The following is a 17,500-nucleotide window of genomic DNA, read 5'->3' on the forward strand; positions in this document are numbered from 1 at the left end:
CTTGAAATGTTTTTTCTGTACCTATAATAATAATAATAATAATAATAATAATAATAATAATAATAATAATAATAATAATAATAATAATACTTTATTAAAAGTAATGGCTACTTCAGCAGCGTTACACTTGTAGAGATTCTTCTCTATTTTGTGAATAGCGGCTTTTTCCGTGCTACTTAAACAGGGTAGTAGAGCGCGTATAGAGATCATGGTCAAATACAGGGTCAAAATAGGTGTATATATTTGAATTTTACAGATAAACTATGATACCATAGTCATCAAAGTCATTAACGGTTTTCTCTCTCTCTCTCTCTCTCTCTCTCTCTCTCTCTCTCTTTCTTAAAACGAACTTTCGTCTGGAGCTGCCATACATCCTCGGGCTGGGAAGCTGAGGGTAGACTGACCTTGGTGCGGTCTCCGTCCTCCTTATATCTGTGGTTGACAGCAGGGGGTCTGCCCCATGCTTGTCTCCTATTGGCTGGTAGCAATGAGTCTTCGTTTTCATTGGTTGCCTGAGCCAGGTCTCAAGTCACTTTCTTCGAGCCGATGGTTGCATTGCAGCATATCCTGCAGCCGCCTGGACCTCCTATGCGGTGCTGTAATGTTGATGGGCGTTGCGCTACGCTGTGGGACGTCACGGCTAATTTGATTTCCATCGGCTGCAGGAGTACCTCGTTCGGGGGCGTTGTCTTCTGTGGAGTTGTCGTGATCGGTGGTGTTATTGCTGGTGGCAGGTCTTCTCATACTCGTAGGGAGGAGAAAATCTTCCTGCGTCGTATTCAGTGTAGGCTTTATTTGCTGGATGAGGAGTGCCTCCAGCAGGCGCAACCGACGGACATCAGGGGCCTTCCCGATGATTTTGGTGTTCTGTATTATGACATCCCGGGAGATGGCCTCCTGATGTTTGGTGCGGGTGTGATTCTTGAAAGCCCCCCTCTTGGGCATGTATACTGGTACACTACATGCGTCTTCTTCAAGGGTTCTTGTACCTGTGGAGAGGGGTTATTTTTCATAATAAGGTCGCGCGTCCTCCGATTCTGGTAATATATGATTAAGTCGATATTCTTGGTGTCGTCAGTTGGGGATACATTTTCAGAAATAATTTTCTTAATGGAGTCCTCTTTTTCACGGTAATGGGAACTCATGAAGGCTTTCTAGTACAGCTTGATATTATCCTGGGGGCGGGGCTGCGGGCTCTCACTACCGTACCATTTCTCCAGGGCTGTGCGGACTTCCTTGCTGATTAATTTATTTGAGGACCCGTTATTCACATGTACTTGGGAGGCATGGTCGAGTTCCTGGTGAGTGTCCTGCCAGGTCGAGCAGTGGTAGAGGGCCCTCATGAAGAAGGCCCTGACGGTGGTGCTTTTGAATCTGGTGGGGTACTCGCTGTCTCCGTTGAGGCAAAGTCCTAAATTGGTTTTCTTTGTGTAGACTGAAGTACAGAGAGCGTCTTCCATCTTGCTTACAAGGACGTCGAGGTAGGGGAGCCGATCGTTGGAGCTGTGTTCGACTGTGTAATTCAGCACACTACACTGCTGAAATGCTTGATGGAGGGCTTCTACCCCAGTGGGGAGCCTATCGCTATGCTGTCCTTTTGACGGAACATCTGGCCACGGTGGGTGGAGAAAGGGACCTTCTTCGTGCAGATCTCCAGCAGCGTACGGAGCGAGTACCTCATTCGGGGGCGTTGTCTTCTGTGTTGTTGTCGTGATCGGTGGTGTAATTGTTGGTGGCAGGTCTTCTCATACTTGTAGGGAGGAGAAATTCTTCCTACGTCGTATTATTTCCTGGATGAGGAGCACCTCCATCAGACACAACCGACGTGCATCAGGGCCCTTCCCGATGATTTTGGTGTTCTGTATGATGACATCCCGGGAGATGGCCTCCTGATGTTTGGTGCGGGTGTGATTCTTGATAGCCCACTCTTGGGTGTGGCACAAGAGTCTCTTCGACAGTCGCATGGTAGTCATACCTACGTAGGCGCCGCTGCATTTGCGGACTGGGCATGTTTACTGGTACACTACATGTGTCTGCTTCAGGGTTTCTAGTACCTGTGGAGAGGGGTTATTTTTCATAATAAGGTCGCGTGTCCTCCGAATTGTGTGCCCTCCAGAACGAGACCAAGAGACTGCAGCAGGAGTGGAAGAGAGTGAGAAGCAGCCCCGGCACCAGTGGAGTAGGAGAGGAACCTATAGCAGCACGTCCTGATGCCCTTCGAGAGGAAGGTAGTCATGGACTAGACGACACCGAATTTGAAAATCCTGAATGTGACACACCCTCGGATGAAGACAACTCAGTAGGAGAGGAACCAATGTACACTGGGAACATCAAGAGATGCCTCGTCTGCCTTCAGGAGGACGACATGAAGCAGCGGATGACAGATGCCCTGCGCAAGCTCATCTCCCTGAACGACGGCAAACTCTGCATCCCTGAACGAACCCAAGGATACATTAACCTTATCAATTACGACCTCACTCCCGATCAAGATGCCCTTCTGAAGCTGGTTCTTAATTGCCACTTCATTTCGAGACCAAGGCCTCATGACAAGAGACTCAAATCGAGTTGCTCCTAGACTCCATCCAGGAACTCAAAGCCCGGAACATCGTGAGAACTACCGATGCCCTTCAACCCCTCCTACTTGCTGAAGCTCTTACAGAGAGGGGCTCGCAATACAGCGGGATCCTCACCAAGAGATGAAGAAAGCAGCGAAGGAACTGAAGGAGAAAGTGAACATCACGGTGCGACGCACGGACAAGACAGAAGCCTTTGTCTTGATTGATACTGCCGAATATCACGAGAAGCTGGATGCTATATTGTCTGACGAGAGCAAGTTCGAACGCCTGAAGAGGAACCCGACAGACGACATCAAGAGGGAGGCTAACAGAGTCATCAGCACAGTGAATGTTGCGACAAACGCTGTGCACCTCCCGCCCATACAAGGAGACTACAGCCTAGGTTATTTATATGGTAATGTAAAAAACCCACAAACAAGAAAACCCCCTCCGGCCGATCATCAGCCAGACACCCACCCCTACGTACGCCTTGGCTAAACGCCTCAACCAAATTTTGACCCCTTACGTCCCGAGTCGGTACAGCCTGCAGTCTTCGGCAGAGTTCTTAGAAGCCATCAAGGATGCCTATGGCACCAGGATTATCGCCTCACTGGACGTGGAGTCCCTATTTACGAACGTGCCTGTCGATGAAACCATAGATATAATCCTTGATCGTGTCTACAGGAATCAGTCGACAGCGCCCCTCAACATACTGGAAGCCTCGCTCCGTACACTGCTGGAGATCTACATGAAGAAGGCCCCTTTCTCCACACACTGTGGTCAGATGTTCCGCCAAAAGGACGGTGTGACGATGGGCTCCCCACTGGGGGTCCTCTTCGCTAACTTTTACATGGACACCGTGGAGGAAAGGGTCTTTGCCAGGATGCAGCAACCCCGCAGATATGGACGTTATATTGACGATATCTTTGTGCAAGTTGACACCGAGGATGAGGTAGAAGCCCTCCGTCAAGCATTTCAGCGGTGTACTGTGCTGAATTACACAGTTGAACACAGCTTTGACGATTGGCTCCCCTTCCTCGACGTCCTTGTAAGCAAGACGGAAGACGGTCTCCGTACTTCAGTCTACACAAAGAAAACCAATTTAGGACTTTGCCTCAACGGAGACCTCGAGTTCCCCACCAGATTCAAAAGCACCACCGTCAGGGGCTTCGTCAGGAGGGCCCTCTCCCACTGCTCGACCTGGCAGGACACTCATCAGGAACTCGACCGCACCTCCCAAGTACTTGTGAATAACGGGTACTCAAATAAATTAATCAGCAAGGAAGTCCGCACAGCCCTGGAGAAATGGTACGGTAGTGAGAGCCCTCAGCCCCGCCCCCAGGATAATATCAAGCTGTACTAGAAAGCCTTCATGAGTTCCCATTACCGTGACGATGAGGACTCCATTAAGAAAATTATTTCTGAAAATGAATCCCCAACTGACGACACCAAGAATATAGACTTAATCATATATTACCAGAATCGGAGGTATTACGATCTCGACTCTCGAGATCGACAGGTTCTTAAAAATAATAAGCAATTGGGCTGTAATGACTGATGACAGGTGACAAACAAACAGGAGGGAGGAGCATAACAAAATAAACAAAAGTTACCTTAAAATTAAATTTATTTACAAGAGTTAAATACATTATGTACAGCGAGTCAAGGTTCTGGGTGGCAAAAACGCAAAAAAATTACAAACTAAACAATAATAATTAATATTTAAAATTTCCAAAAACCAGTCTAAGAAACCATAAAATCCACCCTTCAATAACAACAGCCATAAAAATCACAATCTAAATAATAAAAAGAATAATCACAAAATAGGCTGTATAAGGGCAATAACAATCTAAATATAATAAATAGAAATAGGCAGCGTAATACATAACTAAAATTGACACTGAAGCAGCATAATGATACTAAGAGCAAAACGGGGACACTTCCTCAAACAATGAAGACAACAGTCCAATGCCGGACGATCAAGATAGAGCCGATACGACAACCATCTCGTCCTTGGAGACAATATGGACATCCTCCTCGAATGCTGGACGATCAAGACAGAGTTGATACAACAACCATCTCGTCCTCAGATGCAGTATGGAAGTCCTCCTCGACCACTTGACGAAACCACGTCACTGCTGCTGCCCAGTGAGGTCGCACTCGACACGTCGTCCTCTTGACGACGAAAACACGCCATTGTTGCTTCTCAGTGAGGACGCTCTCGACACGTCGTCCTCTCGACGACGAAAACACGATAATGCTGACTGCCGACCTCCAACTCGAAGTTATACTCCAAACGACGACTTCAACCAAATAACCAGGTATCCAGTACCTGACGCTGCCTCATGCTGGTCCACAGATAATTATACCTGACTGCCTCTGACTGACTGGTTGTTCTGCCCTCCAGACCTGAACTGACGAAGTTTGACGCCATCCACCAGACGTCAACTCGCCAGCAATTAAAAAACAAAACAAAGGAGGCAACAATCCACCAAGGGAACAATTGGTAAACGATTGTTCCTAACACCTCCCCACCTAACAGAAAAAAAAAATTATTATTATTAATTTTTTTTTTACAAACAAAATCCTCTTCATCGATGCTGCCACACCCCCGTCAGCCAAAACAGAACCAATCCTGGCAAGGTCGCCAATATTACGATCTCGACTCTCGAGATCGACAGGTTCTTAAAAATAATAAGCAATTGGGCTGTAATGACTGATGACAGGTGACAAACAAAGGAGGGAGGAGCATAACAAAATCAAAAAGTTACCTTAAAATTAATTTATTTACAAGAGTTAAATACATTATGTACAGCGAGTCAAGGTTCTGGGTGGCAAAAACGCAAAAAAATTACAAACTAACAATAATAATTAATATTTAAAACCAGTCTAAGAAACCATAAAATCCACCCTTCAATAACAAAGCCATGAAAAATCACAATCTAAATAATAAAAAGAATAATCACAAAATAGGCTGTATAAGGGCAATAACAATCTAAATATAATAAATAGAAATAGGCAGCGTAATACATAACTAAAATTGACACTGAAGCAGCATAATGATACTAAGAGCAAAACGGGGACACTTCCTCAAACAATGAAGACAACAGTCCAATGCCGGACGATCAAGATAGAGCCGATACGACAACCATCTCGTCCTTGAGACAATTATGGACATCCTCCTCGAATTGCTGGACGATCAAGACAGAGTTGATACAACAACCATCTCGTCCTCAGATGCAGTATGGAAGTCCTCCTCGACCACTTGACGAAACCACGTCACTGCTGCTGCCCAGTGAGGTCGCACTCGACACGTCGTCCTCTTGACGACGAAAACACGCCATTGTTGCTTCTCAGTGAGGACGCTCTCGACACGTCGTCCTCTCGACGACGAAAACACGATAATGCTGACTGCCGACCTCCAACTCGAAGTTATACTCCAAACGACGACTTCAACCAAATAACCAGGTATCCAGTACCTGACGCTGCCTCATGCTGGTCCACAGATAATTATACCTGACTGCCTCTGACTGACTGGTTGTTCTGCCCTCCAGAACCTGACTGACGAAGTTTGACGCCATCCACCAGACGTCAACTCGCCAGCAATTAAAAAACAAAACAAAGGAGGCAACAATCCACCAAGGGAACAATTGGTAAACGATTGTTCCTAACAGGAGGACACACGACCTTATTATGAAAAATAACCCCTCTTCACAGGTACGAGAACCCTTGAGGCAGACGCATGTAGCGTGCCAGTATACATGCCCAGGCCGCAAATGCAGCGGTGCCTATGTAGGTATGACTCCCATGCGACTGTTGGAGAGACTCTCGTGCCATGCCCAAGAGGGGGCTATCAAGAATCATGCCCGCACCAAACATCAGGAGGTCATCTCCCGGGATGTCATCATACTGAACACCAAAATCATCAGGAAGGCCCCTGATGCCCGTCGGTTGGGCCTGCTGAATATGACGCAGAAAGAATTTCTCCTCCCTATGGGTATGAGAAGACCTGCCACCAACAATGACACCACCGATCACGACAACTCCACGAAAGACAACGCCCCCGAACGAGGTACTCCTGCAGCCGATGGAAATCAAATTAGCCATGACGTCCCACAGCGTAGCACAACGCCCATCAACGTTACAGCACCGCACAGGAGCTCCAGGCGGCTGCAGGATATGCTGCAACGCAACCATCGGCTCAAAGAAAGTGGCTTGAGACCTGGCTCAGGGAACCAATGAAAACGAAGACTCACCGCCACCAGCCAATAGGAGACAAGCATGGGGCAGACCCCCTGCTGTCAACCACAGATATAAGGAGGACGGACACCACACCAAGATCAGTCCACCCTCAGCTTCCCAGCCCGAGGATGTATGGCAGCTCCAGACGAAAGCTCGCTTTAAGAAAGAGAGAGAGAGAGAGAGAGAGAGAGAGAGAGAGAGAGAGAGAGAGAGAGAGAGAGAGAAAATTATTAATGACTTTGATGACTATGGTAGGAGACCCTCTTTCAAAAAAGTCTTATTGAAAGATATTGCTGCATCAGCTGCATTCAACTTGTAAATAGTCTTCTCTATTTTTCTAATAATAGCTTTCTCTCTGCTATTACAACTGGCGAGTATTGCACCGATATTACTCATCAGGAGCAGTCAATTTCAGGGATAATTGTCACAAATTTATTTATTTGTTACAGTAAATGAACAAATAGGTCAAAATATAAGTTGATATATTGGCCAACGTTTCTCTCGGTATCATCCGAGTATGATCACGGCAGTGGATTGGAGCAGACTGTTGTTGCTGTCAAGATCTACTCAATATATAGCGGCAGGTCAGCAGGGGTTCAACCGCTAGCTACGTTTTCATTGGCCGGTGGCGCAATGCGCTCCCGCCATTGGTTGAACGAAGTTTTCTTCAAGATGCTTCTCATCGTTGAAGGTCACGAAGTTGCAGCCTAGCAGACCGTCGAGGCTAGGGCAAGGGTTCCCTGGGCGTTGTGTCACGACGGGTCACGATGTCATTGGCTGCTGGGCTGCTCGTCTCATCTGGTATTCTTAGATCGGGGGTGTCGCTCGGTCTGGTATTACTTGTATTTATACACATAGGCCTCCTTAAGTTGTGGGGAGGAAGAGCACTTCCTGCGTCGTATTCAATGAGGGCTTCTCTTGCTGTATGAGGAGTGCCTCTAGGAGTCGCAAGCGTCGCTGGTCAGGAGCCCTCCCTATTATCTTTATATTCTTGATAATACCGTCGCGGGAGATAGCTTCCTGGTGTGCTGTCATGATATGGTTTTTAATCGCTCCTTCTTGTACGTGGCAGGAAATCCTCTTGGACAGTCTCATAGAAGTCATAACAACGTAAGAGCCGGGACATCCACGGACGGGGCATAAGAATTGGTAGACTACATTCGACTGTTTCAAGAGGTCTCTTGCTGGGGGGGTCGGGTTGTTCTTCATAATAAGGTCCCGGGTACGTCGATTTTGGTAATAAATTACAAGTTCAAGTTCTTTGTCGGCTTTGGTAGGGGTCACATTCTCTTTGATTATTTTCCTCAAAGCATCTTCGTCCTCACGGTGACGTGCGTGCATTCTTGCTTTGTAATACAGCTTGATCTTCTCATGGGGGTGGGGCTGCGGTCTCTCACTCTCGCCGTACCACCGATCCAGCGCTGTTCGGACTTCTTTATCAACAAGTCGATTCGGATACCCGTTATTAACGAGCATCTGAGTGACTTGGTCGAGTTCTTTGTGAGTGTCCTGCCAGGAAGAAGAGTGATTAAGGGCCCTCCGAATGTAGGCCCTGACTGTGGTGTTCTTGAACCGTGCAGGGCATTCGCTGTCACCATTCAGACAAAGCCCTAGGTTTGTTTGCTTTGTATACACGGAGGTTTTTAGGCCATCGTCGGCCTTGGAGACGAGGACGTCGAGAAAGGGGAGCTGGCCTTCGTTGCTGAATTCGACGGTATAATTCAGCAAACTGCAATGCTGGAACATGCACCGGACAGCTTCAACCTCTTCCTCATCCTCGGCTTGTACAAAAATATCGTCGATGTACCTCGCGTATTTTCGGGGTTTTCTGATATTAGAGAAAACTCTCTCTTCCACAGTGCCCATATAAAAGTTGGCAAATAGGACACCAAGAGGGGAGCCCATCGCGACTCCGTCCTTTTGTCGGAACATCTGGCCTTTATGGGTGGAGAATGGGGCCTTCTTCGTACATATCTCGAGGAGTGTCCACAGGGATACTTCTGGGATATTCAGCTGGGGTGTAGAGGGGTCCCTGTAGATGCGGTCCATAATGATATTGATGGTCTCGTCAACGTGAACGTTCGTGAAAAGAGATTCTACGTCCAAGGAAGCGACAGTGCCTGTTCCTTGGGAGTCTCGGATTTCTTCGAGGAATTCCGCTGAAGATCGAAGGCTATATCGGCTTGGCACGTAGGGCGTCAAAATTTGATGAAGGCGCTTGGCCAGTCCATATGTGGGGGCGGGTGTCTGGCTGATGATGGGGTGGAGAGGGTTCCCATTTTTGTGTGTTTTTACGTTGCCGTACAGATAGCCAAGGCTGTAATCTCCAATGATGGGCGGGAGGTGCACGGCATTAGCAGTGTCAATGCAGCCACCAATGCAGTGCACCTCCCGCCCATCATCGGAGATTACAGCCTTGGCTATCTGTACGGCAACGTAAAAACACATAAAAATGGGAACCCTCTCCGCCCCATCATCAGCCAGACACCCGCCCCCACGTATGGACTGGCCAAGCGCCTTCATCAAATTTTGACGCCCTACGTGCCAAGCCGATATAGCCTTCGCTCTTCAGCGGAATTCCTCGAAGAAATCCGAGACTCCCCAGGAACAGGCACTATCGCCTCCTTGGACGTAGAATCCCTTTTCACGAACGTTCCTGTTGACGAGCCCATCAATATCATTATGGACCGCATCTACAGGGACCCCTCTACACCCCAGCTGAATATCCCAGAAGTATCCCTGCGGACACTCCTCGAGATATGTATGAAGAAGGCCCCATTCTCCACCCATAAAGGCCAGATGTTCCGACAAAAGGACGGAGTCGCGATGGGCTCCCCTCTTGGTGTCCTATTTGCCAACTTTTATATGGGCACTGTGGAAGAGAGAGTTTTCTCTAATATCAGAAAACCCCGAAAATACGCGAGGTACATCGACGATATCTTTGTACAAGCCGAGGATGAGGAAGAGGTTGAAGCTGTTTCGGTGCGTGTTCCAGCATTGCAGTTCGCTGAATTATACCGTCGAATTCAGCAACGAAGGCCAGCTCCCCTTTCTCGACGTCCTCGTCTCCAAGGCCGACGATGGCCTAAAAACCTCCGTGCATACAAAGCAAACAAACCTAGGGCTTTGTCTGAATGGCGACAGCGAATGCCCTGCACGGTTCAAGAACACAAAAGTCAGGGCCTACATTCGGAGGGCCCTTACTCACTCTTCTTCCTGGCAGGACACTCACAAAGAACTCGACCAAGTCACTCAGATGCTCGTTAATAACGGGTATCCGAATCGACTTTTTGATAAAGAAGTCCGAACAGCGCTGGATCGGTGGTACGGCGAGAGTGAGAGACCGCAGCCCCACCCCCATGAGAAGATCAAGCTGTATTACAAAGCAAGAATGCACGCACGTCACCGTGAGGACGAAGATGCTTTGAGGAAAATAATCAAAGAGAATGTGACCCCTACCGAAGCCGACAAAGAACTTGAACTTGTAATTTATTACCAAAATCGACGTACCCGGGACCTTATTATGAAGAACAACCCGACCCCCCCAGCAAGAGACCTCTTGAAACAGTCGAATGTAGTCTACCAATTCTTATGCCCCGTCCGTGGATGTCCCGGCTCTTATGTTGGTATGACTTCTATGAGACTGTCCAAGAGGATTTCCTGCCACATACAAGAAGGAGCGATTAAAAACCATATCATGACAGCACACCAGGAAGCTATCTCCCGTGACGGTATTATCAAGAATATAAAGATAATAGGGAGGGCTCCTGACCAGCGACGCTTGCGACTCCTAGAGGCACTCCTCATACAGCAAGAGAAGCCCTCATTGAATACGACGCAGGAAGTGCTCTTCCTCCCCACCAACTTAAGGAGGCCTATGTGTATAAATACAAGTAATACCAGACCGAGCGACACCCCTGATCTAAGAATACCAGATGAGACGAGCAGCCCAGCAGCCAATGACATCGCGACCCGTCGTGACACAATGCCCAGGGAAGCCTTGCCCTGGCCTCGACGGTCTGCTAGGCTGCAACTTCGCGACCTTCAACGACGAGAAGCGTCTTGAAGAAAACTTCGTTCAACCAATGGCAGGAGCGCATTGCGCCACCGGCCAATGAAAACGCAGCTAGCGGTTGAACCCCTGCTGACCTGCCGCTATATATTGAGTAGATCTTGACAGCAACAACAGTCTGCTCCGATCCACTGCCGTGATCATACTCGGATGATACCGAGAGAAACGTTGGCCAATATATTAACTTATATTTTGACCTATTTGTTCATTTACTGTAACAAATAAATAAATTTGTGACAATTATCCCTGAAATTGACTGCTCCTGATGAGTAATATCGGCGCAATACTCGCCAGTTGTAATAGCAGAGAGAAAGCTATTATTAGAAAAATAGAGAAGACTATTTACAAGTTGAATGCAGCTGATGCAGCAATATCATTCAATAATAATAATAATTATAATTGGGCAGATACTGACAATGACAAGAGGAATGTACTTACTATATTAAATATAAAAAAGACAATAGGACAGTATTCTATTTGTAGAATGGAACAGACGTAGTTAACTAAAGGAAGGTCTATGTAGGAAAGGCTGGGGTTGCGAATTCGTTCTTTATCTCAAGCCAGAATTATTGAAGAGTTTGGGAAGTCTAGGTTCGCATTTTTTCACGTTTAATTATTCTAAATTTATTTCCAGTCAGGATCATCAAAGGGACGTTATAGACTATCCGTTCTTAACAGGAGGGTATCCATACCCCTTGGGGATACGAGAACCACATGCTGGGGGTATGGGACCTCACCTCTGGGTATTTGTATGTACCTGATTTTAATATATCAATGTATATATGGGTACATTTTGTAAATAAATAACTATATAAAAACTACAAATGCTTTTGATGTTCTTGTGCGTGCTATTCTTAACTATTCACACTTAGAGTACGTACTAAGCTAGGTATATTAAGTTATATTGTCAACAACTAGGACTACATTGGGCTTCAGCGAAGTGGGTATGGAACCATATTGGCAATTCATTGGAGGTCTGGTGTCATCAAAAGGTTTAGAAACACCTGTTCTAGACCACTAAACAATAAATTAATAAGATTACAGAGTATGTCGGAAATATGTATGTCAATAAAATAATAATAATAAAAATGAAAATTGTAATAAAAATGAAAATAATAGTAAAAAATAAAAAAAATATGAATAATGGAAACTGAAATAAAATAATAAAATGATAATAAAATTTTAAAAAATAACAAACTTTATTATTATCATTTTGCAAATTTATTCATGCAGACAAAGAAGAATCGTGGGTTTCAGTTTAAGAAATACTTAAGTAGATAAAATAAATAAGAATTAGAAAGTGATGGTTCTAATATAAAGAAAATCCCTCCTAGATACAATTAAACAAAACTTGTCCTACAAATAAAGGAGAACGTGATTGGTATCATATTGATAAATACTTTCCAAAATACAATTCAATATGAAAATATTTACTCCTACAAGTAAAAAAAAAAAAAAGGTAACATATAACGAAATACTTTCCTATATAAAGTCCAGAAAATAAATTTTATATCCTACAAATAAAATAGAGTGATGGGTAACATAATAATACTTTCTTACAAAAAAATTCCAAAAAGACAAAAATAAATCCTGCAAATGAGAAAGTGATGGGCATTATATTAAGATAAGCTCTCCTAGATAAAATAAAAACAACTGAATCCTACAAAATATGAGAAAGATATAGGTATCATATTAAGATATGCTCTCCTAGATTAAAAAAAAAACTGACTCTTACAAATAAAGATAATGTTATGGATATCATATTAAGATATGCTCCCCTAGATAAAATAAAAAAACCTGACTCTTACAAATAAAGAGAAAGTGATAGGTATCATATTAAGATTTGCTCTCCTAAATAAAAAATAAAAAATAAAAAAATAACTCCTACTAATAAAGAGAAAGTGAAGGGTAACATATCAAGAAAAACCTTCCTACATAATATTTCAATAAGAAAAAAACTCCTTTCCAGCATCGATGGTCGAAGCGAAAACTTCCGACAAGCCGAGCACTGGTCCTACGAAGAGGCCCTCGGGAACAGGGCCTTCCTAAACATGAGTCTCCGCCCACCTGGCCTAGTCATCAAGCCCTTGTACGAATCTGATAAGGACGAGTACAGGTGTCGAGTCGACTACAGGTCGTCACCGACCAGGAACGTCAGGATCGACCTCAAAGTCATTGGTGAGTGAATTTGCCTTTTTTTTGTCTTTTTTGGTTTGGTTGGGTCTGGTAATTGGTAAGTGAATCTCCTAATTGGTCTGTGTTGGTTGGGTTGAGTCTGGTAATTAAGTGAATCTCCTAATTAGTCTTTGTTAGTTGGGTTGAGTCTAGTAATTGGTGAGTGAATCTCGTAATTGGTCTGTGATGAGTCTGGTAATTGGTAAGCGAATCTCCTAATTTGTCTCTGTCGGTTGGCTTTAGTCTATTGCTTGGTAAGTGAATCATCTTCACTGGTCTCTGTTGGTTGGTTTGAATTGAGTAATTGGTAAGTGAAACTCCTATTTGGTCTGTGTTGGTTGGGTTGAGCTTGGCAATTGGTAAGTAAACCTCCCAATTGGTCTGTGTTGGTTGGGTTGAGTATAGTAATTGGCGAGGGAATCTTCTAATTGATCTGTGTTGGTTAGGTAGAGTCTAGTAATTGGTAAGTGAATCACCTAATTGCTCTCTGTTGATTGGCTTTAGTCTATTACTTGGTAGGTGAATCATCTTCATTGGTCTCAGTTAGCTGGGTTGAATCTGGTAATTGGTAAGTGAATCTTCTAATTGGACTGTGTTGGTTGGGATTGAGTCTATTAATTGGTATTGCAATATTCTCTTTTGCAGTCTCTGCTGGTTGCTTACAGTCCAAGGGACTTCCAGAGGATTATTTTCTTTCTGCATATTTCCTCGTCCACAGTCTGCATTTTCCTATTATGATTATTATATTAACTAGATCTTTGACGTGTCTACTGTAAACTTACTTGTTATTACATTTCCTAAAATTATTTTTTATATCCTTATAAATAATTGCTTCCTTTATCTAAATGTGATTATGGAATATCAAGTTTCTTATTAGACTTATGAAAGAGTAGCCATGGTGTCTCTCCAATTTCTCACGTTCTTGTCTAAACAGAAATTATAAAAGAATCCTTCATATATACTATGAGAGTCGCAAGGAAGCTAAGGATGCCATTCCTGTGTTCCAGTTCCGCCCAAAAGGATGCGAATCGTAACTGAGGTTGATGTCGACGTCAGCGGAGTTATAGGACCCTATCCTGAAGGATCTTCTCTCACTCTGCAGTGCCGGGTGGATGGAGGTGAGTTGCAAATACAAGAGGGGAGGTAATCATTTGCATACTGTGCTAAGAAGAGCAGAGTAGATGTACTGAGAGAGAGAGAGAGAGAGAGAGAGAGAGAGAGAGAGAGAGAGAGAGAGAGTAAAACATTAGTTTTCATATCAACCTACAGGAAGGATATTAAATAACTGAGAGAGAGAGAGAGAGAGAGAGAGAGAGAGAGAGAGAGAGAGAGAGAGAGAGAGAGAGAGAGAGAGAGAGGAGATTAGTTTTCATATCAAGCTACAGAAAAGAGAGTAAATGACTGTGTATATGAGAGAGAGAGAGAGAGAGAGAGAGAGAGAGAGAGAGAGAGAGAGAGAGAGAGAGTAGACATTAGTTTTCATATCAACCTACAGGAAGGCTATTAAATAACTGAGAGAGAGAGAGAGAGAGAGAGAGAGAGAGAGAGACATTAGTTTTCATATCAACCTATAGAAAGGAGAGTAAATAACTGAGAGAGAGAGAGAGAGAGAGAGAGAGAGAGAGAGAGAGATAGAGAGAGAGAGAGAGAGAGAGAGAGATAGATTTTAACCATCAGTCTCTTCATACATAACACACGCTTTGATAACATGGTACCGAGAAACGATGAAGAAATTAATGAAGATACGTCTCCTATCTAGCGTTACCCATCTCTCTCCATATTAACGTGAATTGTAAACATTGCATTAATGCATACTATTAACCCCTTCTCGAAATAGCAGTATGCAAGTCAATGGATCAACTCATTTGGTGTCTTCGTGCATTCTGACATAAGAACCTAGTGCAAACATTAGTTAACCCCTCAATAAGTAATTTTTCATTATTATGTCTCTCTTAAGAAAGATGCTTTAGCGAAGCAATATTTGAATAATATCATATGGAATATTTCTCATTCTTTCTCATGTTACTTCGGCGATAAATTGAAGATGTTACCTGTCATTAATTACGCTTAATTTTTAGAAAGAGACTTTCCTTTCCTTCTTCACTCCTTTCAAAATTATATAAAATGAATGTTTCAAAAATATTTCGAAACTTTTTCTTAACATTATAATATTCTTGCAATTCTTATATATAAGATTATCAGCTATGCAAGTGTTTAATAACAATACTATATTGGGACAACGGCTTTTACATTTGTAAACCATTTGTGGTTAGGTCAATCAGAGGTACTGAAAGAGCATTTCAGAATATTTACGAGAGATTTTACTATAAAATAATTTCATTTCCTTTACCTCAATAAAAGAAAAAAAAAACAGTATACATTTAATTTTTCCACTCAGTATTTCGTAGATAAGTATTTTTCACTCTAAATTATTTTTTAAGAGCAACTGGTAACTCATCACACTCTTACATATTGTTAAGGTTTACTGTTTCACAAAAATATCTCCGTAGGCATATTGAGATTAAATCCATAAGAAATTTCATTCGTTTTAATAGCCCTTCAACAGCTCCTGTTTCCTATAAACTGTTTTTCAATAAGACCATAAAAATGTCACTCCTAATATTCCTTCAAAAACTCTTGTTTTCTATAAACTGTTTTTCAATAAGTCCATAAAAATATAATTCCTTTCAGTATTCCTTCAAAGCCTCCTGTTTTCTGTAAACTGATTTCAGTAAGTTCATAAAAAATATTCATTTTGATATATCTTCAAAAGCTCCTGTTGCCTATAAACTTTTTTCAAAAGTCCATAAAAAATACCATATCTCTTAATATTTCTTCAAAAGCTTTTATTTCCAATAAACAGTTTTCAAAAGTTCATAAAAGACCATTTCTTTTAATATCTCTTCAACAGTTCCTATTTCTATAAACTGCTTTCAATAAGTTCATAATAAATATTCCTTTTAATATATCTTCGAAAGCTCCTATTTTCTATAAACTATTTCCAAGAATTCCATAAAAATATTCCTTATAATATTAATTCAAAAGATCCTGTTGTCTACAACCTGTTTTTAATAAATCCTTAAAAATAGTATTCCTTATAATATAAATTCAAAAGCTATTTTCTATAAACTGTTTTCAAAAGTACATTAAAATACCATTTATTTTAGTATTTCTACAGAAGCTCCTATTTTCTGAAGTGTTTTTCAAAAGTCCATATAAATGGCATTACTTTATATATTCATAAGTTCCTAATTTCTATAAACTGTTTCCAAGAAGTCAATAAAAATATTCCTTATAATATTACTTCAAAAGCTTCTGTTGTCTGTAACTTGTTTTTAATAACTCCTTAAAAAAACATTAGTCCTTATAATATTGATTCAAAAGCTCTTGCTTTCTATGAACATTTTCATTGACATGGAACCCATTTTGCCAGTTTCTTCTGCTAGAATAAGCATCATCTCCAACCTTTCGAACACCAATACAAAAATATCTCATTTCTATTGCCAATATTTCAACTCTTGACTTCGATGTGAATCGTGGATCACCCGCCTGTGTTATTGCATTCTTCTTCTTCTCTAAGGTTTCTGAGTGACCAGAATCTCTCGTCTTCTTTTATTATTTATGTCATTCTTTTTCTTGAAGGTTATCTCATGTTCCAGATATCTGTACAACATTTATTTCTTGCTTCCTTCTTGGAGAGAGAGAGAGAGAGAGAGAGAGAGAGAGAGAGAGAGAGAGAGAGAGAGAGAGAGAGAGAGCGAGAGAGAGAGCAGAGCTCTTACGTATTTCATAGTTATCCAAGTTTGGATATTGATCTTATTATTTGCATACCTATTTTCATATTTACATAACATATCACTAGGAGAGAGAGAGAGAGAGAGAGAGAGAGAGAGAGGAGAGAGAGAGAGAGACTGACACTGTTATGTGCAGACTGAAAGAGGATTAGGGATTAGTCTGAACAAAATATGCTTTTCTCTAGATGATCTGCGTGAATCGAGTGAAAAAAATAATAAGCTTTCATTAAATAGTAACAGCCAAGATTAGTCATGGTGAAATATGGCTCATAGCGAAATTACAGGTCACCATCAAATCGATAGAAACCTATTTACTATTTTGAGCCTCGGGTCACTTCGATACTCCTTAGGGAGATTGTTAAACACCAAATTATAGTTCCCCTGATCTCAGGGTCGCTCGTAATTCCCGTAATTATCAAGTGTTATTGAACGGAGTATCTAGGAGGGAATTAAAAGATATCTGAATCAGTTTCGCCTTGCCAGTTGCTATACAGATATCTGGATAATAACAAGAGATAGCAAGATTTCTTTTCATCCCTTAAAGCTATTATGAAGTACACGAAAACATAAATAGAGAATATATCATTTTCATTCATTAAACTGATATATAAACATGGCATACATAGCTGGACTCATTATTTAAAGTCTTTTCTCCAAATAAA

The 17,500-nt window shown here is 42.5% G+C and overlaps 1 protein-coding gene across 1 annotated transcript in view; it reads left to right on the forward strand.

The window, feature by feature from the left end:
* The window catches only part of LOC135211049 (nephrin-like), a 187,015-nt gene that overhangs the window by 113,592 nt on the left and 55,923 nt on the right, over positions 1-17,500 (forward strand). Inside the window, 2 exon segments of the mRNA XM_064244107.1 lie at positions 12,839-13,047; positions 14,052-14,162. Of these exon segments, the coding sequence (XP_064100177.1) occupies positions 12,839-13,047; positions 14,052-14,162 (320 nt within the window).

This window comes from Macrobrachium nipponense, chromosome 4 (genome assembly GCF_015104395.2).
Source record: "Macrobrachium nipponense isolate FS-2020 chromosome 4, ASM1510439v2, whole genome shotgun sequence".
Taxonomy (NCBI): Eukaryota; Metazoa; Arthropoda; class Malacostraca; order Decapoda; family Palaemonidae; genus Macrobrachium; species Macrobrachium nipponense.